This window comes from Urocampus carinirostris, chromosome 4 (genome assembly GCF_059441175.1).
Source record: "Urocampus carinirostris isolate Australia breed hairy pipefish chromosome 4, RoL_Ucar_1.0, whole genome shotgun sequence".
NCBI classification, from domain to species: Eukaryota; Metazoa; Chordata; class Actinopteri; order Syngnathiformes; family Syngnathidae; genus Urocampus; species Urocampus carinirostris.
In genome coordinates, this window is record NC_142352.1 from 10,349,443 (window position 1) to 10,375,459 (window position 26,017).

General features: G+C 40.0%; 1 protein-coding gene across 3 annotated transcripts in view; it reads right to left on the minus strand.

Annotated features, from left to right (window-relative positions):
- The window catches only part of trip4 (thyroid hormone receptor interactor 4), a 76,147-nt gene extending 57,470 nt beyond the window's left edge, over window positions 1-18,677 (minus strand). For 2 of the 3 annotated variants that reach the window (XM_088333153.1, XM_088333154.1), the window contains exons 1-11: window positions 18,496-18,676; window positions 16,373-16,554; window positions 15,615-15,733; window positions 15,323-15,541; window positions 15,161-15,239; window positions 12,736-12,841; window positions 12,441-12,656; window positions 12,233-12,353; window positions 10,938-11,128; window positions 10,729-10,853; window positions 9,427-9,518 (exon numbers count right to left, since the gene is read on the minus strand). In XM_088333153.1, the coding sequence (XP_088189279.1) occupies window positions 9,427-9,518; window positions 10,729-10,853; window positions 10,938-11,128; window positions 12,233-12,353; window positions 12,441-12,656; window positions 12,736-12,841; window positions 15,161-15,239; window positions 15,323-15,541; window positions 15,615-15,733; window positions 16,373-16,554; window positions 18,496-18,575 (1,530 nt within the window). In that variant the 5' untranslated portion in view covers window positions 18,576-18,676. Of the gene's footprint in view, window positions 1-9,426; window positions 9,519-10,728; window positions 10,854-10,937; window positions 11,129-12,232; window positions 12,354-12,440; window positions 12,657-12,735; window positions 12,842-15,160; window positions 15,240-15,322; window positions 15,542-15,614; window positions 15,734-16,372; window positions 16,555-18,495 lie in introns of all 3 variants that reach the window. The other variant, XM_088333152.1, reaches the window with a different exon arrangement.
- Between the last annotated feature and the right edge of the window lie 7,340 nt (window positions 18,678-26,017).

Genomic DNA, 26,017 nt, shown 5'->3' on the forward strand with positions numbered 1-26,017 from the left:
TTTATATAACACGCTACAGTGGGCATTTGCACGTCACACTGGGTATTTGTATATTGTATTCTTTTTGCTTTATTATTGTATTGCTCTGCTCTCAAGTTCATAGCGCCAGATACAGAACACGTACTGTATGTTTACACACGAACTAGGAAGTAGAAGCGGGATTTCTTCTTCAGGGGTGGATGCTGGGTGACCTCTTACAGCGCCACACGCCGGGGGTGGCGGAAAGAAGCACTACAGTAATGTCCTGTACTTGGAAATAGGTGCACACGATACAAAATCTAACTTACAGCAATGTTTGGATATTTTTCGACATCCAGAAAAAATGTATCTACCGTTTTTCGGAATGGTCATAAATAGGGGAGCGTCTGTAGATATATATATATATATATATATATATATATAAACACAAAATATTTATTTTGTTTATTACCCTTCAAGTAAAACATTTTCTCATCAAATTTGATACGCTTGTGAATCAATGTGTTGTTCAGGCATACGTTCTCTACAAAGCATGATGCTCTCCAAATCTGATGAACAGATAATTTCAGGTATTTGTTGAGATCTTATACGCATGTATCAGAGTTTAATACGATTACTGCAAAGCAGGTTAGATTGAAGGAGGTTAGATTTGAGGATGGCACACTGACCCTGCATAACATCAATTAACATATGTTGAAAATTAGCTTAAAAACAGTAAATCAGGAATGGTATTCGTCAAGAAATTAACAGAACACTAATCAGAACTTTATTTCCCAGACAGAACGAGATAGTGATTTTGAGACATGGCACCGGCAGAAAGCAGTTAAAAGTCAAGTGCCAGCATTATTCAAATAGTTATCAAATCTCATTATTGTTGCAGACAACACCAGAAATTCACAAGAAAGTAAATGATGTGGCATATAAATCAATATTCTACCCCACAGACCAAGTCTGCAAAGGCATTTGATAGCATATTTGCTCACTGGAGCGATGCAAGAGCATCTGCCTGTTACGGCTCAATACACTTCCCAAAATATGAGTCTAGAAGGTAGGAACTACAAACATGAGGAACTGTTTAAAGCATGGCAATATTAATGCAAATAAAAATTTATTTGACAAATGAATCTATCACGCATCGGCCCGGTATTGCAGTACCTCCGGGAACGGTGCATCCGCAATGATCGCAGCAAGGCTTTAGGGCTAGGACCTTAGCTTGGCCTTTTGGCTGAGAGTAAGTGTCCCGGCTCCTAGGCTTTGTAGCGTATTATGAACTGACCGATAACGGATAATGGATAATGAATAACGAAGATAGAACAATAATCCTTAAAAACCCCAAAAACCCCCATCTCTCAAGGGATAGCTTTCAAATGAAAATCCTGTAATATTTCAGATACATTGCATTTTCAAGAAGGAATCTATGTGATCAAGGCCAAAGTTGATTGCTCAAAATATAAAAAAAATAGTAATAGTATTAATAATAATAATTTGGAAAAATGATGCCTATGGATTGACAGGTGGTATGTATATTTATTCATAGTAATAATATGATAAATAAAAGGCTCTGAATTAGAAACTAGTCAGCAAGACAAAACAGACATTGATAAGGCTTTTCAAACGGACTGAAATCAGTTATTCATTTCTTCATGCTTATGATCACACTTCTCACATCAAAGTAAATACACTTTGAAAAACAGAACTACACAATTAAGCCTATTTTCATCCACTTTGTTGGATGAGGGACCACAGTAAATTGAGATATTAATCATTTCTGTCTTTCGAGTCATGAGAATGGGGCGGCTAAAAACATTATCTGTATCTGCGCCTGACTGATCAGTGCATAGTGAAAAGTGAATGTTATAAATACAAAACTGCACATAAAAAGAAAATGGCTTCAGAAGCAATTATCCAACAGCAGAAATTGACTTTCAGTGAAGTGGACTGACAGCAGTGAAATTTAAACAGTGCAGCAGACCATCTTTGTCAGCCAGATGGTTCTATGTATTTTTCATGCTGTCGGAAACCTGCGACTGAGGTTTGCTTGGTTGTCATCCAATGCCTGGGGGACGAAGGGCTGAATGCATTCTACACACAACTGCAGATTCGCATGAGGTTTGACCTCTCTACAATGGCAAACTTCCCAGTAAGAAGATAGGAATGTGAGGGAGGGAAGGAACATAGTAGAGTGCCACTGAGCTTGTGCAGAGAGAGAGGGAGAGAGAGAGAAAGTGTGCAGGTCTGTTGAAAGAACATAAATTGAATCCTTTGCAAAAGTAAATTTACTCCACAGTCCTGGCCTGAAACCAATACTGTTGGATACAAAATCCAGGAAATATGAAGACGGAAAGGATTTACACAATGTTACAAAGAAAGTGTGAAAAACATTTTTTACAGAGCAACTTCAATTCTGTTGGAATCCATCCAACATTTCCTAAGAGCCTTCTTTGTGAGCTCGTGTGTGAGTGTTCCTGTGTGGCTTTCTGGAAGGGAGGCTTTCTTTCAGCATATAAATATCACATTACCACACAAGGAAACACAGGCATAACATCAAGCTCCTAACCTGCCTAACAGGCAACAGAGCTCCACTCGAGGTCAGAGGGAGTGTTTGCGCAGATGAAATTCAGAAAATATCACTCCTGTTGCTGATAAGTAGTTAGATTTGCGGCTACTGTATCTCATGTGGAACGCAATCTCCACATATTGCCGACTTGGCATACAGTGTTATACACTACACATATCTAAAACCATACAAACAAATTAAAATAAAGAAGGATTTAGTCTTGTAATTTGGAATCAAAATATTAATACAGTACCCCTTGCTGTATGGTGGTCTATACATTGTGGTATTTGCTATTTCGCAGATTTTAATTGAGTATTGTGTTCTGCATTCTGATTGGCCAAACAGTTACCCTGCCCCTTTTCTGCTAAAACATTTTTGGAGGCAGAATGAGGAAGCAACCAATGGTTCACCTCCCAAGTTGGAGGAGTTGTTTACTGGTAAAAGTGACACAGAGGATAAATATTTCATTGGATTTAGTGATCCTGAGTGAAGCTGATAGATTGGTAAGCATGTTCTTTATGCTTGTTATCTGAAAAACTCTGAATATGTCAAAGATATGCATGTACTTGTAACATTAGTATGGGTGGGTGTATCCCTTAACTACTAAGATTATAGGGGCATCATTTCCTGTTGAGTTGTCTTGGGCAAGTACAGCCCGGTGCCGCCCATCCTTCTCCAGGCCAACCATTGTTTCCAACCGGTCTCGAACCGGGGCCCTTTCGTGTGTTTGGCGCTACCGTACATAGACAAAAATAAAAAGAAGCTAGTTTAAGTCAAGAAAGATGAGTTTTAGGCAGCTTAGATGCTTGTTTCCGGGTATAAGAAGCTGACGGTTTAGTGTACAAGACGCAACGTTTATTGTGTAGTTTAAGCACAACATTGCATAATACACACAAACGTTCAATATTTTTTTCCATGTATTTGTCGGTTAGCGTGAACATGGCAGGAATAGATTTTCGGTGTAAAAAGACAAATGTCCACGAGTATACAGAAAATAAACATTAAAACTTTTTTTTGCCAATTAAAAAAAATATATAAAATAAAAAAAATAAGTATGCACCACTTAGTCATGCAGTAATCAGAAGAAGTTGTGAGATGGACAAAATGTGGGCAGTTAGGTGAAAAAAATGGTACTTTCATTTGTAATTTCCTTTTTATCATTGGAAAAATTCAAATAAACACCTTCATAAAAACACTTAGCAGTTTTTTAAACTCACCAAATAACGGATCATGCCAGCATTTTTCTTTTCGTGTTGCACAATAATGAAAACAGGTCTGATAATTAAACCACTGCTTACGTGTTCTAATTTTGGTTTTATATAATTCTATTCATAGTTTCCCGGAATCCAGCATATAATAATAATAATAATAATAATAATTTCCTTGTATTGTCATTCTGTGTAACAATGTACACAGAACGAAATGTCGATTGCACCTGACCCGTTGTAGCGAGCCGATGCAGCCGCAGCCAACAGAGGGCGCCGCCGACCACTTTTTAAGTCTTAGGAATGACTCGGCCGGGGCGCGAACCACCGACCTCCCAGTCTCAAAGCGGGCGCCTTACCATCTAGGCTACTGAGCTGGTATATAGGCATCTTTTTAAAGAATAATTTAACTGAACACCGTTGAGATAATAAATGACTTGCATTTAAGCCTTAGGGTAAATTTCATGGTACGCTGAGCTATGGTATGCATGAACTTCGACTCTGGGATAATGAAGAAATGTGTTGCATCTTCACAAGGTGTCATAAAAGCAGCTAGTAAACCCGCTTTCAAGTGTCTATCTGATATGGAAAAAACCCTCTGCCATTATATAACCCATTAAACACCCAAGGTTGATTAAACGCCGTTACCCATGAACCTTTTGGCAATATTGTCTATATTGATAAGAATACCTTTTCATCAAAAGACAACATGTGGGAATTGGCAGTGCCATTAATTATATAATGTAGGTCCTTATCTAACACACAAAGACAATTCTGGCCTCCTACCCTGTTAGACATTTAATATAATCAATTCAGAATGTAACAGCCTGCTGGATTTGCGGTCAACATGCTCTTCATGGAAATTAGACCTCTTTGACTTGTATTCATTAAGAAATGAAGCTAGCCATCTGGTGATATAGTCTTTTGAATAGGGTAAGATATCAGATCCTTATTAGGGGCGTGGATTGATCCAATCAATTTTTCTCACTGCAGGAGTCAGCAGAAAGTGCCATTTGTGTGCTGTGCCTTCGCTTGCGCAGTGTGAATCATTTTGAGGACTGAGAGTAAACCTAAATGGCAACACTTGGGATCCTCCGGATGAGGTGGAGGATGTAACTGTGGCTAGTGATGTCTGGGCTTCCCTGCAGAGGCTGCTGCCCCGCAATTCAACCCCGGATAAGCAGAAGACAATGAGTAGACGGATGTGAACAAAGTGTGAAAATATACTGACATGTCTCTCATGGTGTCATGTAAAAAACACTATTGCTTATTTGTGTTAATTTTGTCTACACCTAAGGTAAGCTTGGAAAAGGTACAATACTAATCAATTTGGCTCATGAAGTAAATCCTCCAAAAGGATTTACAATTCAACTCAGCAAAGGTCTTAAATCTTTTTCTAAAGCAGATAGACCCACTCTTTCACTCTGATTTGGCTCTAACATTAGCAAGTACATATCCACTTACTGCTGAGAGAGCGTGGGGAGATAGGATGGAGAGACTGAGCACACAGATCATAATGCAGAGCCAATTACCAGTTGCAGGTGGGGAGGTTAGGCCTGGACATGGCTTGCAGAAAGATTTCTAAAGGAATGGATCAATACACTATTCAGGTTCTAATGAGGGAAAGAATTGGACCAAGTGAGATTTGAGTTGCCTGGGGTGTTTTTATTAGACTATTTGCTCTTCAGTTCTTTATCCAAGAGCAAACCAGTCATGTCCAAAGTTCGGCCCAAGGGCAAGTTGGGACCCGTGGTCAAATTTTTACTGGCCCGCGGCCTCTGTCCTAAAATTAATGTGGCATGCCAGGAATGTGGACCACAGTATAGAATAAATTTGTACACAAAGAAAACATCACCATTTCACAGCAGTAGCTCTTTGGCCACCATGGCATTCACTGAGACAGAGCGACTGTAAAATAAAATAAAAAAATGTTGACTGTGAGGGTTACGGCTTCCAGTAAATGTGGAAATTGTAAGATTTTTTTTCACCAACATTTGAAAGAACTGTCTATGCCTGTTTGCCAAGAGACTGTGGTTGTTTTCAAATAATATGATAAAGAGGCAATTTCAGATGAAACATGCCGACTAAAAAAAGCTAACTGGAAACAAAAGCTGTGAAAGGGTGAAGCAACTGGAAGCTGTTATAACAGCACAGCAGCAATTATTCACGAGACGCTCGGTCAGATAAAAATGCTGAATCTCGGGACGTTGATCGCCAAGAACTGCAGACCTTTCACGGAGGGTGAATTCATTAAAGAATGTTCAAAGAATGCCAAGCTGAATAGTCGGCCCCAACACAATTTCAGCTTACCAAAACTGGCCCATTTTCTGAAAAGGTTGGACAACGCTGACCTAAACTATAGAGGTAAATGGCATAAATATATTATTTTAAGTATTCGTTTAATAAATCTGCCCATATCCCACTTTCCCCCAATACCAGGCTAAGACCTAAGCTTGGCCTTTCGGCCAAGAGTAAGAGTCCCGGCTCCTGGGCTTTGTAGCGTATTATGAACTGACCGATAACAGATAATGGATAATGAATAAAGAAGATAGAAAAATAACCCTTAAAAAATCCCCCCCATCTACCTTAGGAAACAACTTTATTCAAGCCTGAAGAATGACTGCTGCATGACCCTCTCTTTAACTAGCTAAAGCTGCCAGAAACGGCTTGTAAATCCCCAAATTCACGTGTTTTCCTTCGACGAGCACGTCTATGTGCTACGATGCATTACACTCACATGTCCATATACATGAACAGACTAAGTGCTGTTCACCGAAGCTAACTTGCTCTGTTCCTTTCTCGTCAATATAGCAAATGGCAAAACATGCCAACTGCTCAGAAGCATCATTACACTTTTGGTACTGTTGTTTCACCCCCCAACCCTCACATGTGCCTTTCTTTTTTTCAGTGAGGCCTTGTGTTGGGTGGGGGTGTTATTTATGGCTCTTGTGTGCAAGAGGACACACACACACACACACACCCTTTCATGGGATGAAAGGGCAGTAACACAGCCTGCAAACATGATTTTACAGCCCTGGGTGGAGTGAGTGGTAGAAGAGTGAATGGGGCCAGAGTACAAAAGGGGAAAGCCCTGAAATAAACAGATAGTCAGAATACAAACCTTCAAGGAACACATATGTTGTTTTTCCTCCCTGTCCTCTCTACACTTCTGAGAATGTACCTAGGTTGTATATGTGAGAACACGTGAGGCGCATACAATGATTGCTCTACTCCCAACAGTCCTAACATGATAAAATTGAAGTCAGGGTTTGACATGATAAGAAATACAATGATTCTTATAAATGTCCACTCATGTGTGTGTGATGTAAGACCACAAATAAACTGGTACCTTATCAAGCAGAGAAGTGTCAGTGTGTGATTAACCTATAATGTGGCCTGTTGAGCTGGGAGCAGTGGTATTACAGCTGCTTATTGGAGTGACAAATGAGCTCTTGACCTTGTCGGTATGTGATGACCTAATAGCGGAATGGGATCATATTTTTCCGACTCCTCAATGCACTTTGTCTCGGAATGGATGTTACTTGCAGTAAGTGCCCAATGAGGACCCAAACAGCAAGAATTGGAAAGAACCACAACATATGTCTTACCAGTGAGGACATACATTATTATCTCAGTAAGACTTCTATGAATTACAAGATTACTTTTTCGTCACAGTAGAATATTGGTTAAGAATTACAGATGCATCACTATTCTGTCAACGTGCTTGATAAAGTACAGCAAAAGTGTCTCAAACCCTATTTGTTTGTATGGTGTGTACTGCCCCTGGTGCTAGTTCTTAAATGCTATGAGGAGCGATCAGTAAAAGAAGAGGAACCTGACCTCTGCTGGTAGCAAAATTGCATCGCACCGAGTTCAGGACTGTCTCAGAAAACTAGGCTTAGTGCGATGGAAGTTCTTTAATTTCGTTGAATGCAATTTTTAAAATATATCATACATTCTAGTTTCATTATAAATTAATTAAATTATAACGAGCCTTTTATCGTTTAAATGTTTCTGATTATGGCTTACAGCTTAAGACAAAACAAAAATCCTATCTCAAAATATATTTCCACAGACCAAGTGAATAAAGATTTATAACAGCAAAATAAAATCAAACATTTAAAAATGTCCATTTATGCACTAAATACTTGGTTGGGAATCCTGTGGCGAGGCATGGAGGCAATCAATCTGTAGCATTGCTGAGATCTTATGGATGCCGAGGACGTTTCAATAGCAACCATTAGCTTTTTTGCATTGTTGGGTCTGGTGTCGTTCAGCTATTTGCAAAATACCCCACAATTTCTTAATGGGGTACAGGTCCAGGGATTGGCAGGCAAATCGAGGGCAGGAATGCCATGCTCAGTACACCAGCTACTAGTGGTTTTGGCTCTGTGGGCACGTGATAGAGTATGCTGGAAAATGAAATTATTTTCTCCATAGAAGACCAAAGTATCTCGTGCTCTAAAGTTTCTTGGAATACAGCAGCATTTACTCTGGATTTGATGAAACACAGTGGACCATCCGAGCAGCTGACAAACCATGGCTGACTATAGGAACTTCAAAATTATTTCCCACCAAATTGGATTTTGCTCATCAAAACTAGCAATTGTCAAGTCAAGTCAAGTCATGTTTATTTGTATAGCAATTTATCATAAAGAGTAAGGGCTGCACAGATCAAAGACTATTGGAAACTACAGACTGTTATGACACCATCCCCTCATCTAAATTGTCTGAATAGAAGACTTTGGCCAGACGCGTCTTCGGTTCTCTTGAGTTCAGAATTGGCTTTTCGGACAGGTCTGTGAACAGTGGCATTTGATACCCGGACTCTTGCTTCAGTGTACTGTCTTTGAAGCTCCCCCAAATTCTAGAAGCGGTTCTTCTTCACAATGCCTTCAAGGCTGTGGTCATCTTGCCTGCCACATTTCTCACTTCCACCAGACTTGTTTTGAATGTGCTTTGAAACTGAATTTGCTGAAAAGGCTGCTTTTTGGGAAAGTTCCTTGTGGGTCTTACCTTCTTTAAGGCGGGTGTCAATGATGCTGCTCTGGACAACAGTCAGATCCGCCGTCTTCCCCATACTTTTGTTTACTTTACTTTTTGTTTACTAAACCAAGCAGAGTGTTTTTATAGCTCAGGAAACACTTTGATGTTAAGTGAATAGCTTTGACGTATTTAATATATTTTCAAGTTTTTTCAGTAGATTTTTGATTTGTAATGAATCCAGAATGTATGACACTTTGTTTTTAAAGTGCATTACAGAAAATAAAGAACTATATCACAATATTCTAATTTTTAGAGACATTTCTGTTCATACACAATCTTAAGACTGAGGGGTCGCAGGTTTGATTCCCGCCTCCTCCATGTTAAATGTCAAAGTGTCCTTGAGAAAGACCCTGATGTGTGTGTGTGTGTGTGTGTGTGTGTGAATGGGTAAATGTAAAGCACATTGTACAGCGCATTAGGAGGTCTTCAGTGACTTGAAAAGCGCTATATAATGCAGATCATTTACCATTTACTGAACAGCCTTACAACTACAGTAAATCAACAAAGGATTGGAAGCATGTGCAGATATCAAATATTTGTCATTAAATCATTCATCAGATAAAGACTGAACGTGAAGTTTACAACATGCATTTTAATGAATTTTTATGTTATAACAAACACTTAATATATTGCACCTACCTTTTCTCGAAACTGTTCCTGCGAAAGGCAATCTGTGATATTGACACAGCCCAACAGGCAGCCAGTGGGATAATCCGAAGGAAACTTGGATTCTACACAGACATGAAAAGGAGACAAAACAAGAACATTAAAGAACATTAGACGATGCTTCCTGACACATTTGGAGGTTGTTGCTCCCTTTTATATTTTATCAATTTCTTCAAATTTTCATCTATTACCCATAGGCAGACATAGCCTGCTTTCAAGTTTTATTATTTTTTTTCTCTGAGTCAAACAATATAAAGTAGTCCCACGTAGCAATCGAATCAATATATTTGTGAAAAACTAAAATGTAAAGGAAGGAATAAAAATTACTGGTATTTACAGAGTTTATAATAAGTCTAAATCACTACAACAGTAAACCACTTACAGGTGGTCTCTTAGTCTTAACCTGTAATTTGCTCGGCTTGTAGAGACTTGTTTTTTATTCTTCTTTTATCCTCATATTAGGTGTGTTGCAAAGTATTCTGCTCCTTTGAGCTTTTCAACGTTTCGCCACATTTTAGGCTCCAAACATATGGACAGAACATTTCCTGGGTCTTTAAAATATGGCTTTATTCTTGCCACTCTTTATTAAAGGCCAGATTTGTGTAGTGTACCACTGATTGTTGTCCTATGGACATTCTCCCACTTCAGCTGTAGATCTCTGCAGTTCATCCAGAGTGATCATCAGCCTCTTGGCTGCATCTCTGATCGGTCTTCTCTTTGGACGTGAAACTTTAAAGGGATGGCCGAGTAGATTTGCAGAGAACTGACACTGCTTTTATTTAAATATGATAACTTGCAGTGTCCTTTGATGTGTTTAAAACTTTAAAGATCTTCTAGTATCCAATTCCAGTTTAGATTTTTTTGCACAAGAGTATTTTGGACCTAACTGGTGTGTTCCTTGGTCTTCATGATGCTCTCGGTACTTTTAACTGAACCCTGAGACGAGAGGTAAGATCTTAGGCCCGAGCCTGAACCCAGCCCGAACCCGTCAATCAACAGTTCAAGCTTGGGCTGGGCTTCTCTCTGAGTTTTTACAATAACATTTACAATAAATGACAATAAAGCTGACGAAATTTGATAAACCACACAAAGTTGGTATTGTCATGTAAATAAATGAAACAATTCCGTTATAACGTACTTAATTGTAAAGATTCAAATTGTAATTAAAATGCACAATGACTTGGACAGTATGGACCTCGTTGGTTAGTGAGGGCAGAAAAAAACCACATGAATCATTTTTATGCAGAAAAAGACATTTTGCACTCAAAGATGTACCTTTTTTGTAAATGGAACAATACATGGCCTCCACCTCGGCTATCTCCTGAGGAGTGGGCTTCTTGGCTGCGGCAGCAATCCAAAGACGGCCACGGTGGGATGTGTACCAGGTTCGACCCTCAACTCTAAAGGGCAACATTTTCATATCACCACTTTGTTAGCATTTCAGTACTAGCGAGTGATCGCCTTCTCATTTTCAAATCTCATACCTCTTGATGCCTCTGACTAGTAGCGAAGCCCATGGCTGGTGCATGCTTAAACACCAGCCACCGTCACTCATCTCCTGCAGCTCTTTGTCTTGGAGACGCAACCTGGACCGCTCACCTTTACAGTCCTGTGATAAACGCGGTCCTTCGTCCATTTTCTTTTTGCTGTTTGCACTGTTGCCAACATTTACCCACTAGCAAATATAAACAAGAGAAATGAACAACGGGTGTACAATTTGAATAATTGTGAAAACAAGCATAGCTCAATGCAGGCAACCATTAGACCCTATTTTTTTTAAGCTTTTAAACTAACTTTTTAAGTCGTCGGTTGCATCGTTTTGCAAAGATTTGCACAAGAAGTTTTCATGTCCGTATTCAAGCAATTTTTAATGACTTTCAAAGCCAATTTTCCAATTTCTCCAGTACAATAAAAAGAAAAAAATTGTTGTGAATCAAGTACTTTGCAGAGCCACAAATAAATCACAAATCAGTCAACCGGTTCCACACTAAAATATTCAATAAGTTGACATTACTTGTTAGAAAGATTCCAAGGATTTAAGCATACTGATTTTTTAATGTAGTAGCAATACTTGGTCTTCTATCACTTTGTCACGTGTGCAAGGGAAGGGAGAGCCGCATGGCTCTGTATGTCTACGGGCTGTTGTGCTTGTAAAGGTTTCTGTATTTTTTTCAGGACAGTTCATTGGGTTTTTTGTTGTTGTTTTTTTTTGGGGGGGCGGGAGAATGCATTTCTCCCTCTTCTACGTATAATGTTAATGCCAATTCAATTCATATTGACTGCTGCGCTAGTTGATTTAAGATTAACAGCTACAGACACAGTCCGCAACTGTCTTAACACACAATGTGTTACTTTTCTGTACTAGACTTTTCCCTTTTTTTTTTTTTTTTTTAAATTTAAGAAATGTACGTGATGTTGAAGTTGATTTGCACAAGCAGTTTTTCATAAGGTGGGCTCTGTAGCCCGGGATTTACTGTACTTGTGAATTTTCTACAAATGTTTTTGATTTAAACAAAGATGTTAAATGTTGCATGGATAAAATTAACAGGAAAATGTTTGGATTTATCTAATAAATTCCCCGCAAATCATGTCTCAATTTTTTCTTTTATATTTTCACAGTACCATCTCGAGTACAGAAGAGTGACCGATTTCTTGACCTAATTATATGCGTAGTTTCAAACATGAAGTAAGACTGACATTGAGGCAGACCTATGGAAAGCGGAGGGTAAGAGATAAACGAAGTGAGGCATGTTTTGAAGTGTATGTTAAAGTGACCTACCTCTGGTGCACTCTGCTTTATGTTCGGGTTGACCAGTTCTCGCAGGTGTTGTCGCAGGTGTTTATAGCCTGGGGATTTTTCCGCAGACTCAATGTGCATTGTCTGGAGGGTCTCATCTAATCTGTGTGGTAAAATTTCAAAACAGTGCATGAAAAAAAAAACAACTTGCAAATTGTGGCTAAAAAGGTCCTGTTGACATCTTTCTCACCTGTCATAATACTCCTTCAGGTTGTTTACCTCGTCAAGGACCTGTCTACCGGCAAAGTCTATGGTTATTTTGCGATCTTTACGAGACGCGTGACGAAGTTCACGCAGCTCTTCTTCTTTTTTCCTTAGCTTCTCGCGCTCAGCAGTTGATAACCACTGGTTGGATTCAGAGGCAAAGTAATCCGACTCATCATCAAGCACTTGAGTTCTCTTGACACTGCAAAGAAAAAAGCAGATTTTTAAAATGTTTTTTGTGATTCCGTAAGGCTGAACCTTAATGCTGCTAATTGAGTTACCTAGTTCGGTCATATTCCAACAGTTTGTCTTTGTGCAGAACAGCTTTTTCTAAGCCAGCCTTTATCTTGGCTTCCTGATGTCCCAGGTAATCTCTTTCACCGCAATCTTTCAAAAGATGAAAACAGTACACATGATGGACTTAAGAGATTCCTGTTTTGAACAATCATATCTATTAATAATAAAAGTGGGGTGTTTAGTTTGAGGGGTCCTTAAAAAGTTTGAAATGAAATACTTTCTCTATAAAAAGGTACTTGTTAACAATGCCCAACTGAGTTTGATGAGCCTTTATTTATTTTATTTTTTTTACCACGCCCATCTGCTTTTATCTTACTTTTATCATCGGTTTTACGTCCATGCAGAACATTAATCCAGAGGTAAGGAGGCCGAGGAATGGAGGGGAGAAGAGTGATTTCCGAATTCAAGAGCACGCTGGCAGTTTTTTTTATTTCAAGACGGAAATAGTGAAAGTTGAAAAGGACTGTTTCAAATGCAGTCCAAATGCCAACCCAAACGCCCAAAAAGATGAAAAAAAGAAGACTATACTCGAGCGCGTCTAAGATAGACCTGTATGTCTACACTCCACAAGAGGCACGAAAAAAAACAAAGGCCAAAATCTTAGGAGGGTTTTCTTGCAATTTTCTTTTCCAAAAGAAAATTTTCCATACTGCTTCCTTAAATTAGGCTTAGTCTTTCGCATAATGAGAATAAACAGATTATCAGACCAAAATTCAAAGTGTAGATCAATGTCAAATCATTTAAAGAGAAACTCAATCCAAATGATTTCCTAACAATAAAATGCTCTGTAATTCTAAAACATTAAAGAGCTTTTAAAAATGTGGTGCTTGTGGCATTGAGAAAATTCACACAAAAGCTCCAGGTCTTTCTCAAAAAAATAGCATATTGTGATAAAGTTCATTATTTTCTGTTACGTACTAATAGACATTAGAGTTTCCTATATTTTGGATACATACCCACAACAGAAGAGGTCGAAGCCTTTTATTGTTTTAATATTGATGATTTTGGCAAAAATAGTAAGGGAAATAAAAATCCAAATTTCAAATAATTAGCATATTTCATTCGGCCAATGAAAAAAAAGTGTGTTTAATTTTTAAAGCGTCAACATTCAAATAATTCTGTTTAGTTATGCACTCAATACATGGTCGGGAATCCTTTTACAGAAATGACCGCTTCAATTCGACATGGGGGGAAATCAACCTGTGTTGCTTCGATAGCAGCCTTAAGCTCATTCACAGTGTCGGGTCTAGTATCTCTCAATTTTAAATTGTCCCACAGATTCTCAATGAAGTTCAGGTCAGGAGAGTTGAAAAGCCAATTGAGCAAAGTAACACAATGGTCACTAAACCATTTTCCAGTGGTTTTGGCACTGTGAGCAAATCTCCGGATAGCAAGCTGCATTGACCCTGCCCTTGATATAACCCAGTGCACCAATATCAGCAGCTGAGATGGTGCCCCAGACCATCGCTGACTGCGGGTAATTGACACTCGACATCAGGCATTAAGGCATTTCATTCTCCCCAGTCATACTCCAGACTCTGGCACCTTGATTTACTAAAGAAATGCAGAATTTTCTTTCACCCCCAAAAAGTACTTTGCTCGACTGAGCAGCAGTCCAGTGTGGCTTCTCTGTCACCCAGGTCAGCAGTTTCTGCCAGTTTCTGGTTCAAAAGTGGCTTGACCTGGGGAATGCAGCACTTTTAGCCCATTTCCTGCACATTCCTGCGCACTGTGGCTCTGGAAGCTTATACTTCAGACTCAGCCCAGGTCTCCCAGGTCGTCCGTTCTCCACAATTTTTCTCAGGATCCTGTGCCCTCTTCTGGTTGTGCAGCGTTTCTGCCACTCTTTTTTTTCCCCCAGAGACTACCCATTGAGGTGCTATGATACGGCACTCAGGGAACAGCCTTTTTACTCAGATATTTCTTTTTGTGTCTTACCCTCTTGCTTGAGGGTGTCAATGGTGGCCTTCTGGACAGCAGTCAGTGTTACCGATGATTGCGGTTTTGAGGAATGAGTTTTTTTACCTCAGGAATAATTTGCGGGTGTGTAGCGTTAACTTGTTGATGATTTGGTCAGGGGATTGTTTGGAGCACCTTTTCATCATATGCTAAATTTTTAAGATAGGAATATTGGGTTTTCATGAGCCGTATGCAGAAATCATTAATATTAAAACAGAAAAAAAACTAAGTATTTCAGTTGGTGAGCAATTAATCTAAAATATATGAAAGTTACTCTTTTATTATTACACTTTGGAAAATAATGAAATTCATCACAATATGCTATTTTTTTAGAAGGACCTGTATTTCAGTTTAAACCCTAAACGGTTACATATGGAAATGGCTAGCAAAAAGATGAGCAGTTTTGACCATAGTTCAATATTTACAGTAGCGCTGAACACGATTTCTCACCTCCCATTAGCTTCTTTCTTAGTTTCTGGCTTTTGTTTGAGTCCCTCTGCAGAATCTCTTGTTCCTCATTGGTGCAGACCTTAAGTTGCATATACATTTATCAAAATGTAGAGATTATTTAAGATGACTGAAATAAAAAAAAATACACAAAAATGTCCTTACCAGGCTACCACAAAAGAAACAAGGTCCGGATCCTTCTTGCTCGCATACGATGCGCCCACAGCTGATGCAGTTGTTGATGAGTCCATGCTTTTGGGCAAGACACTCACAGCTGTGTCGGCCAGGCAGTACAACTGTCAGCTTGTCCTGACCCTCTTTGCCATAAAGATTTGTGAACTTGTGTTTCTTCTTTGTTGAAGAATTAACTGCACATTCCTTTGTCTGTAAAAAGGGTAAAACATAATAATGTGTTTTATTCATATAGGGATAAACATTTAAGCCTGTGTAAACTGACCTTCATCAAATCCATGGGTGTTTTTACAGGCTCGGGTTCAGGATCCATTTGACTCACAGTCAACAATTCTTGTTTGTTACGACCTTTTCGTTTAGACTTCTTGTGGGAATCTTGGGAGTCTGATTATGAAAACACAACCTTAAGTCACCATTCACAAACACATTTCATATGTGTAAATAAACCATAAATGTGAAAGTTAACAACACATTTAACAAAGAGCTAATCACACAATTACATATGGATTGATACTATTGAAAGAAATTCAATAAATTAATCAAGTTGTTCTCTGCCTGTGATTTTGTCTCTCGACCTCTTACTTGTTCATTTGTCATGGTAACCTTGTTATCCTGCTACAATTGTTTCTTTCATTAAAACATTAGTAATGATGTTTGAATAAGCAATGTTTGTAAGCTCTAAATTGGGCCACGTTGTTAGAGTGTGATGTAGTGTGTTTGTATCAATAAAGTTTGTTAAAACCTCATTAAAGTGTTTCCCACAACAAAAACTAAATATTCCTATTGGTAAAGTAGCTTGTAAAAATTGACACATTTGCTGATGGGAAGGGGCAATTTGTTGTGGTAGGCAGTTGGAGTGGAGAGAAAAGCCCTGAAAGTCAGGCAAAAAGCGGACAAAAACCCCACATTTTGCCATACAGCAAATTTTAGTTTTTTACCACCATATACCAAATTGATTGTGAAGGATAGATTGTAGTTTTTGTACTTCTGAAACGCCTGATTAAAAAAAAATGTCAACCCCACCTGTTGCAGACATCGACTCTGTGAGAAGGAAAAGACCGGCCATATCGCCAGCCTGTATTTGAGTCTTTTTCCACCTGCGGAGGAACTCTTCAATGAACTGCCCTTTCTTTCCATCTGTGCCCTGGAGAAGGTCACCAACATATTCCCGAATCTCCTCAGCTTTTTCAATTGATACGATGTATCTAAGACAAAGGATGGGAAAGGTTCATGAAGTAAAAAAATCATACAGAGGCGGTTTTCCAGCCCTTTATCAAGGATGTTTGAATATAAAGGCTGGTCTGAAAGAGATATTACTAGCAAAGGTTTCGAAATTATAAAACAATTATAGAATTTAAAACGTGTGTGAATAAAAGATTAAGGTGATATGACATAAAATGACGGTATATGACTTGGATTTTTTGAAAGCCCCAATATATGTACAGTGCTGTGGTAAAGTATTTGCCCCCTAATTAAATTCTGTGTTTTTCATGCATCATGCATGGACTTGCTCCCTCATAGCTTTCAGATTCAATATACCCCCTATGTTCCGGTCCAGAGCCTTTTCTCTGAAAATGCTGGTCTATTAGTGATCCCAAGAGCCAAGAAGAGATCCGCAGGTTCGAGAGCGTTCTCCATTCGGGCCCCGGTGCTGTGGAATGCTCTTCACCCTGAGATTCGATCTGCAACCTCAGTGGATATATCTAAATCTAAGCTTAAAACACTCTACTATTCTATAGCATTTGAATAACCTATATTTTATGTTGACAATATCTGTGTATTAGTTGTTATTGCAACATCCATTGCAGTCTGGTCATTCTGGAAAGGGGATTACCTCATGTGCAGTCCCTTGTCAAGGTTTCTTCATTACCTCATGTTGAGGTTTTTGAGTTTTTTCTCGCCCTCATGTCGGTTTTAGATCAGGGGATGGTGTAATAATAGTCTGTGGTTGGCAATAATCTGTGGTCTGTGCAGCCCTTATAGACGCTTTGTGATTAAGGGCTATACAAATAAACATGACTTGACTTGAGTTTTGACAGCACCCAAATTGTGTCATTCGCGAATGGAACGCCACTATAAGCCGGCTCTTGGAAGTGAACGAAGGGAGCCTGCTCCCCACCAATCAACAGCTGGTTCCTTACGTGACGCTTTCCCCCCCCTCTTATTTTAGGTCAATATGACATATGTTTCCTCCCACAATCCAAAAACGTGCATGTCAGGTTAATTGGCCCGAACAAATTGTCCCTAGTTGTGAATGAGCGAGTGACTTGGGGGACTTGACTTGTGTTCTACGACTGGCTAGTAACCAGTTCAGGGTGTCCCCTGCACACTCCCTGACAATACCAGGTATGGGCTCCAGCACCCCCGCGACCCTACTGTGGATAGGCGCTACATGTAAAGGATGGATGATTCCACGGCACTGACGAGAAAAATACCAAAATTCCGGGAAGTGCATTGTAATCCTCCAGGTTTATGACATATCAAGGATTGAGAATTATGATGGAATTATACAAGTCCAAATAATGTCCATAGCATGTTTTCTGTATTTTATGTGGTAGGCTCCCAAATGCCATTTTGAAAATATACATGGTTTCACAATGCGGGAAAAAATTGAGCTCCCAAGTGTTTACTTTTCACTCCTCTTTCTTTGATTTAAATCCAATAAAACGTAAACATTTACATCATTCGCATGCCACGAGGGTTAATGACATGATCTGGTTCTGAAAATGAAATATCTTTCCACTTTAAACGAGTAAATTTAACGAACACTTTGAATGACAAGCTTAAGTCACATTAACTTTGACAGGATACGCGACCATGTTGTAGAATAGAATAGAATATACCTTTATTGTCATTGTTACAAAATGGGTTAACATATTGTGACAACGAAATTGGGCATGACACTCCAGTTTCACACACTCACAGTGATGTAAAAAACCCAAGAAGATAAAGGAACAGAGAAGATAAGGTTATAAAACAAGGAGGATAAGGTTATAGTTATAATTTACACAAAATTTACCCAAGAAATGTCGGCATATAGGATGTTAATGTCGGCATATAGGATGTTGTACATGTTGTTTATAACAAATACGCTTTTAGAAACGTATGACACTTTTCGCCAGCGCGTCATCTTAAATGTTTCTTACTTGACGATATCTTCCGATGCCTCCAGACCAAACTTTTGTTGTAGCTGCTCCAAACACCACTGCAACAAGTCGTCTGCCATTTCTCAATGAAGAATCAACAGCTCAAAAAATGATAGCTTGTCAAACTAATTCGGGGCATGTGTGGTGCTTCGTGAAATGTCTTCCTGAAAGAAATGCACGACTGGATTAAGGTTCCACACAACGGTTTAGAGCAGTTCGATAAACAAAGTATCGGATTTATTGATAAAGTTGTTAATAATAATACTTTAAAATATTTATATGATATCTATAAATTTATTCCACCAAGTCCAGACAGTCGCCCAGTGAGTATGCCTTAATTTCACATCTAATTACGCATATATGTTTTTTAATGAAACCATTTTATTGAATCATTTATTCATTTAACATATTTTTTAATATTTATTTATTTTACGGAACTGTTATTTTGATCTTTCTAGTTATTGATTAGGGCGGCACGGCGGATGGCGCGCAGCCCCACGGTGCAGGGTTTCAGGGTTCAAGTCCAGCTACTGCAACCGCCCGCGTGGAGTTTGCATATTCTCCCTGTGCTTGCATGGGGTTCCTCCAGGCACTCCAGCTTCCTCCCACATTCCAAAAACCTGCATATCAGGTTAATTGGCCGGTTCAAATTGTCCCTAGGTGTGAATGGGTGAGTGAGTTGTCTGTCTCTGTGTGCCCTGCAATTAGCTGGCAACCAATTCAGGGTGTCTTCTGCCCACTGCCCAAGGATGGCTGGGATGGGCTCCAGCACCCCTGTGACCCTACTAAGCAGTTGCAGATAATGGATGGATGGATAGTTATTGATTAATTGAAATACATACATTTTAATATAGATACAAAATGTAAGAAATGCAAAGTCAATATAAAGACAAAGTGTCTTTGAGCGTCAAATATGTCACAAAAGCAAATGAGTTAACGACATCGCCACAAAGGTCGTGGCCACAAGTTATGCAACGCGTATTGGAGAATGTGATACAGCACTCATTATTTTGTTTCCCCTCCAGTATCAGTATTGTCACATGCTGCTGCCCTTCAATGCTCATCTCTGAAGTGCTGTCTGATGCACTTACAAATTTGGCCTGTCTCTAAGTTTTCATTGGAGATATTTTTGCCTATCTTTCCTGACATTTTTAATCTTATTTTTCTCTTTTAAGCCTTTTTCACGTGTTTGTACTGGAGAGCCATGTCTAATCTTGTCGTAAACAATGCTCATATCAATGAAATGAAATGATCTGCATTTTATATAGCGCTTTTCAAGTCAAGACTTCCCAAAGCGCTTTACAGTGTGCTTCACATTTCCCAATAGCGGCTTTGCAGCCATGTAAGGCGCTAACCTGCTTATTGGGGGTATTGGGGGTTCAGTGTCTTACCCAAGGAAACTTTGACATGTAACACAGAGGAGCCGGGATTCGACCTGCCATCTCTTGATCCCAAGACGAGCACTCTACCTGAGCCACTGCCGCCCATTAAAATACATTTCTAATTCAAATTCTTTGGCTACAGCTTTCTCCCCTCAAACAAGTTTATATATATTATTGTATTGTTCGGCTGTTTTTTGTGCAAATATCTTGTTCCCTTTTGTTGATTAGTGGATGATGATGAATCTTCATTCATTCATTCAAAAAAGAAAAAAGACCACTTTAACCCAAGGATCACAGCCCCCGCCCCCCTAATTTAATTTATTCATTGCATCCAATAGATGGCAGCACAGCATTACATTGCACAGTACAATAGTTTGCAGGGCTCAAAATCCAGTCCCCGAGAGCCACACAGTGCTGCATGTTTTATAACGTTCAAATTCTATTCACACTTGAGTGATCAACAAACCGTGAAGAAATGTGAGAACAATCATTCTAGACTATACCATCTGAGGTAGAATAATGTACGATTCAAAACTGATGCGTGAGTTAATGATTACATATGTAACAGGTGTAATAATAACTTTTGTTTTATTGAAATTCCTGCTGAAATATGTTGTATAGTTTTTGTGTAAGTGTCCTGCAATGATGAGTCCAACAGTGCCACCTGCTGGTATGGGGTGGGGTTTGGTTTGGCTTTTGACATGTGACCGAAAGGCGGGTTTTTTTGGCAGTCTACAACGAGCTGCCAACAGTAAGAAACGATCTTTTGGTGCTCCGCAAAAAGTCAATTTTAAACATTAAAACCACAGCTGACAAATCTCTCAACATGCACAGTAATGTGATTGATGTTGTCAAGCTGTTTGGATTTATTTTCGTTTTGTTTCTGTCGCCCTTTATGTTAGATAGATAGATAGATAGATAGATAGATAGATAGATAGATAGATAGATACTTTACTCATCCCCGTAGGGAAATTCACACTTCCAGCAGTCTACCCCGTTGTTTATTAACAGATTAGTTTTGCCGGACGTTGCATGTTGTGCTAAAATGCTAATTCCCCTTATTGAGATCAAAGAGATCAAAGCCAGCAGAGAAGCTTACCACGTGTTGTGACTCATTCATTTGCAGGTAAAATGTACCCGTTTTTATACTCATTATTGTTATTATTTCTATTTTCTCATATATATAAAAAGGATGATGTTGGTTAAAATTCAGACTAAAGAAAACGTAAACGTTAAAAAAAACACTATACGATCTCTTGATAAAAGTATCTTGTTAAAATGGATGTAAAAATGTATTGTGATGGTTGATATTCTAAAATATATTTTATGTAAACTGAAAAGAAAGCTCTTTGATATGTTTTTGCTGGCATTCTACAACGAGCTGCCAACGAGATCAAAGCCAGCAGAGAAGCTTACCACGTGTTGTGTTGTGACCAATTCATTTGCAGCAACTGTTATAAAAACCTCATCATCCAGTCCAGCGTGAATGTGGATCTTTGGTGGGACGGGTACACTGCGGTTACACATATAAAAGGTTGGCCTTAAATCCATTATCTTCAACGTGGCCATCAAATAAATTCAGATTCAGATTCAGATCTACTTTATTGTCATTCTAGTACACGTGTATACAGAACGAAATGTCGATACATCTGACCCGCACAGTTTCCTTGAATGTACAGATATAAATAAAATGTTGTATTGAGTTGGAGTATTGAGTACTAATAATATACTAAATAATTATGGCTATGTATAGTATTTTACAGTAGCGCAAATAGTGGAGCAGCTAACCTGATGTGCAAAATGGGCAGTCAGGTAAACAAGTCAGGTAAACAGTAACAATAGCACTGTAACAATAACGCTGTAAGTACAATAGTGCAGAGAAACAGATGTGCAAGGAGTGGCTAGCTATAAAGAACTGCCAGTAGTGCAAAAAGTCAAACAAAACCAACAGATGTACAGATTAGCAGCAGTTTAGATTTACTATGTGTTTGATTGACCGTTTAACAGTCTAATGGCCAGGGGGACAAGACTATTGTGGAACCTGGTGGTCCTGCACCGCACACTGCAGTACCTCTTCCCAGAGGCTAGCAGAGTGAACAGTCCATGATGGGGGTGAGAGGGGTCCCTGATAATGTTCTTAGCTTGGGATAGGCAGCGCTTCTGGCCAATGTCCTGAATGGAGGGGAGAGAAGTTCCGATGATTTTCTCTGCTGTCCTCGTCACCCTCCTCACACTACCCCAGTCGGAAGCGCTGCAGCCTCCACACCACACAGAGATACAGCTGGTCAGGATACTCTCTATGGTGCCCCTGTAGAATGTGATGAGGGAGGGTGGGGGCAGGTGGGCTCTCCTCATCCTCCGCAGGAAGTACAGGCGCTGCTGTGCCCTCTTAACCAGTGATGCAGTGTTCACGGACCAGGTGAGTTTGTTTGTGATGTGCACCCCTAGGAACTTGATGCTGCTGACAACCTCCACAGCCTTGTTGTTGATGAAAAGTGGGGCATGGTTGGGCTGTTTTTTCCTGAAGTCGACAATGATCTCTTTAGTTTTGTCAACATTCAGGACCAGGCTGTTGTGCCTGCACCAGCCCACCAACTGCTCCACCTCCTCTCTGTAGGCCAGGTCGTTGTCGTCCCTGATGAGGCCCACCACTGTTGTGTCGTCCGCAAACTTCACGATGTGGTTTGTGGCGGACCTAGGGACGCAGTCGTGTGTCATCAGGGTGAACAGCAAGGGGCTCAGGACACAGCCTTGGGGGGAGCCCGTGCTGAGGGTGATGACATCGGAGATGTTCTGACCAATCCGCACTGACTGGGGTCTGTCAGTGAGGAAGTCCAGCAGCCAGTTCCGCAGGGGGGTGTTGAAACCCAGGAGTCTCATTTTGTCTACCAGGTGTTGTGGGATGATGGTGTTGAATGCTGAACTGAAGTCCAGGAACAGCATCCGCACATGGGTGTTCTTCTCCTCTAGGTGTGTCAGGCTCAGGTGAAGCGCAGAGGAGATGGCATCCCCGGTGGAGCGGTTTGTCCGGTAGGCAAACTGAAAGGGGTCGAGTGAGGAGGGGAGACTGGAGGTGATGTGCTCTTTAACCAGTCTCTCAAAGCACTTCATTATGATGGGAGTCAGTGCAACGGGCCGGTAATCGTTGAATGATAAGATCTGGGGTTTCTTTGGCACTGGGATGATGGTGGCAATCTTAAAGCATGATGGTACTGTGGCTTGGTCTAGCGAGGTGTTGAAAATGTCTGTTAGTACACAAGCCAGCTGATCGGCGCACTCCCTAAGGACCCGCCCTGGAATGTTGTCCGGGCCTGGAGCCTTCCGTGTGTTGACCCTTCTCAGGGTCTTCCTCACGTCAGTTGAGTCCAGGAGGAGTGCTCTTTCGTCCTGATTTGGAACCGCTTTCGCTGCAGGGGTGCCATTTTGTGCCTCGAACCTCCCAAAGAAGTTGTTGAGGTCATTCAGAAAGTCCATGCTAGTGTCCTGCACTGGGGCAGTGGTTGGCTTGTATCTGGTGATGGCCTGAATGCCTTTCCACATATCCCTGGTGTTGGTTGTGCTGAGGAAACGGTCCTGGATTTTTTGACTGTGCGATCGCTTTGCTAGTCTAATAGCACGGTTCAGGTTAGCCCTCGCTGATCTCGGCACCTCCTCGTCACCAGATTTAAAGGCAAGGTTCCGTACCTTTAGCAGTTTGCGTATCTCAGCAGTCATCCAGGGCTTTTGATTGGCACGGGTGCAGATGGTTTTGGTATTGCTGACGTCTTCTGCGCATTTACTGATGTAGGCTGACACAGACATGGCGTACTCATCTATATTTATTTTGTTGTTGTAAGTGGCAGCCGATTTAAACATGTCAAAATCCTTGTGAATATGAAGAAAATCTAGTATGACATCGTCCTCATTGTCTCATTAATATTATGCTCCTTTTAACTCACCCTGCAGGAAACATTACTAGAAATGAAACTTGTCAATCTTTTGTTTTGCAGGGAATGTTTTTTTCTTTTTTTTAATCACTGTCAGGTTTTGCCAGATCATCTAGAAACGCGATACATTGAACTTTCCCTATTTTGGGAGGAAATGTTTCCATATACAATTTATATTACCAGTTGTGGTCTGTCAGGGCCAGCAAGACCTTCTCTGCTGGCCTAACATTAATCACACATAATATCATAATTATAACAAAAGCCATAGTGTACAATACTGTAAAATTCGGACTATAGAGCACACCTGATTAGAAGCCGCACCCAGTACACTTTTGAAGGAAAAAACTTTTACATACACAAGTCGTACCTATAAGCTACATATGCCCTCATTGAAACGTGAGATATTCACAAAGAAAGATGGAACACAGAAAGAGTTTTAATATCATACGATACCTTAACCCCCTTAACGATCGACGGCCCGTCGGTGGGCTCCGGACTTTTGATAAACAAATGCATCTCTGTACAATGTCACCCGTCACTAAAATACGTCATGCTACATATCATTGGAAAGCTTAAACTCTTGGGATTATAAATATAATCAGAGAGACATCACGATCAGTCTGAAACAAGATCCCTGAAAACTATGAAGCCGGCATAACTCACCAGTACGTCCCTGGGCTGTCCTCAACTTCTTTGTATGTCCGCGAAAATGGCTTTGTTACCTTAAGGACAATACATAGAATCCAACCGTTTAAAATATTACAAAACACACTAGATGGGCTCCAGCACACCGCAACCCTACTGAGGATAAGTGGTGCAGATAATGGACCGTAGTTAGTGCTCCCCGCTTGATTGACCCCTTTTTTTGGAGAGAACGTCATTGGGCGTCGCCCCCAAAAATATGCAGAGAGAAAATATGGCGAAAAGGGAACGCGCTTTATTGCATTCGGGACATGTTCAAAGTTCCAGACGTTCAACATTGGCTTTTATAGTGTTCTCAAATAAAGTTAAGATATCTCGTGAAGGTCGTCCGCCCCGGCTCCATCGGCATATCAGCTTGTGACCTCTTGCAACGACGTCATCCCACGACCTTCACCTGATGCCTACATACTATATTTATTCATGCACAAAACATGAAGTTACATTAAACTTGCGTCTTTATCGACATATATTCCATGTGTCTCACTCTTACCTTTACCTGGCAGCCATTAGAAAAAAATGCATAAATTGGCCGCAGGGTTGAAAGCCTGGGAAAAATGTCACCGATTATAGTCAGAATTTTACGGTATATCTTTATAATTATTCTCCTTATTATGTACTTTTCATTACATATTTATCCATTTGGTCTCATATGAATAACCTATATGTTATTTTGACAATATGTGTGTATTATTTGTTATTGCAACATCCATTCCAGCTTGGTCATCTTGGAAGAGGAATTACCTCATGTGCGATCCCTTCTCAAGGTTCCTTCATGCTGAGGTTATGAGTTTTTCCTTGCCCTCGTGTAGGTTTCAGATCAGGTGATGGTGTAGAAATAGTCTGTCGTTTGCAATAATCTGTCGTCTGTGCAGCCCTTTAAGACTCCTTGTGATTAAGGGCTATACAAATAAACATGACTCAACTTGACTGAGGTTTTTGAGTTTTTCCTTGCCCTCATGTAGATTTCAGATCAGGGAATGGTGTAATAATAGTCTATTTTGCAATAATCTGTGCAGCCCTTTGAGACTTCTTGAGATAAAGGGCTATATCAATAAACATGACATGAATTGACTCTACGTTATTTGTACTAGCAAGTGGCACCACCTAAAGTGATTTGTTTTCTTTGTTTCAAATCTGTTAAAACTCTGTGCAGCCCTTTGAGACTCTTTGTGATTACGGGCTATATAAATAAACATGATTTAACTTGACTTTCAGTAGTTTGAAGTTAGATCTCTCATCCAATCAGAATTTTTCTCGCCTGTCATCAGCCTGTAGAATCAACAGTTCTGAGCACTGTGAGCGAATGGCACATGTGGCTGATAGATACTGTATATTCACGACAGAGTGAATATACAGAGTAAAAGGCTCAGTCTCCGTGGTACTATTTCTGTATTTACCGCATACACAGGACGCACCCCACGACAGGTTGAGGGAGTCTCTGCTTGTGGCCGTGTTACACTAACACAGCTAACCATACAGGTGTGCGTATTAAAAATACAACAGAAGCTGAAC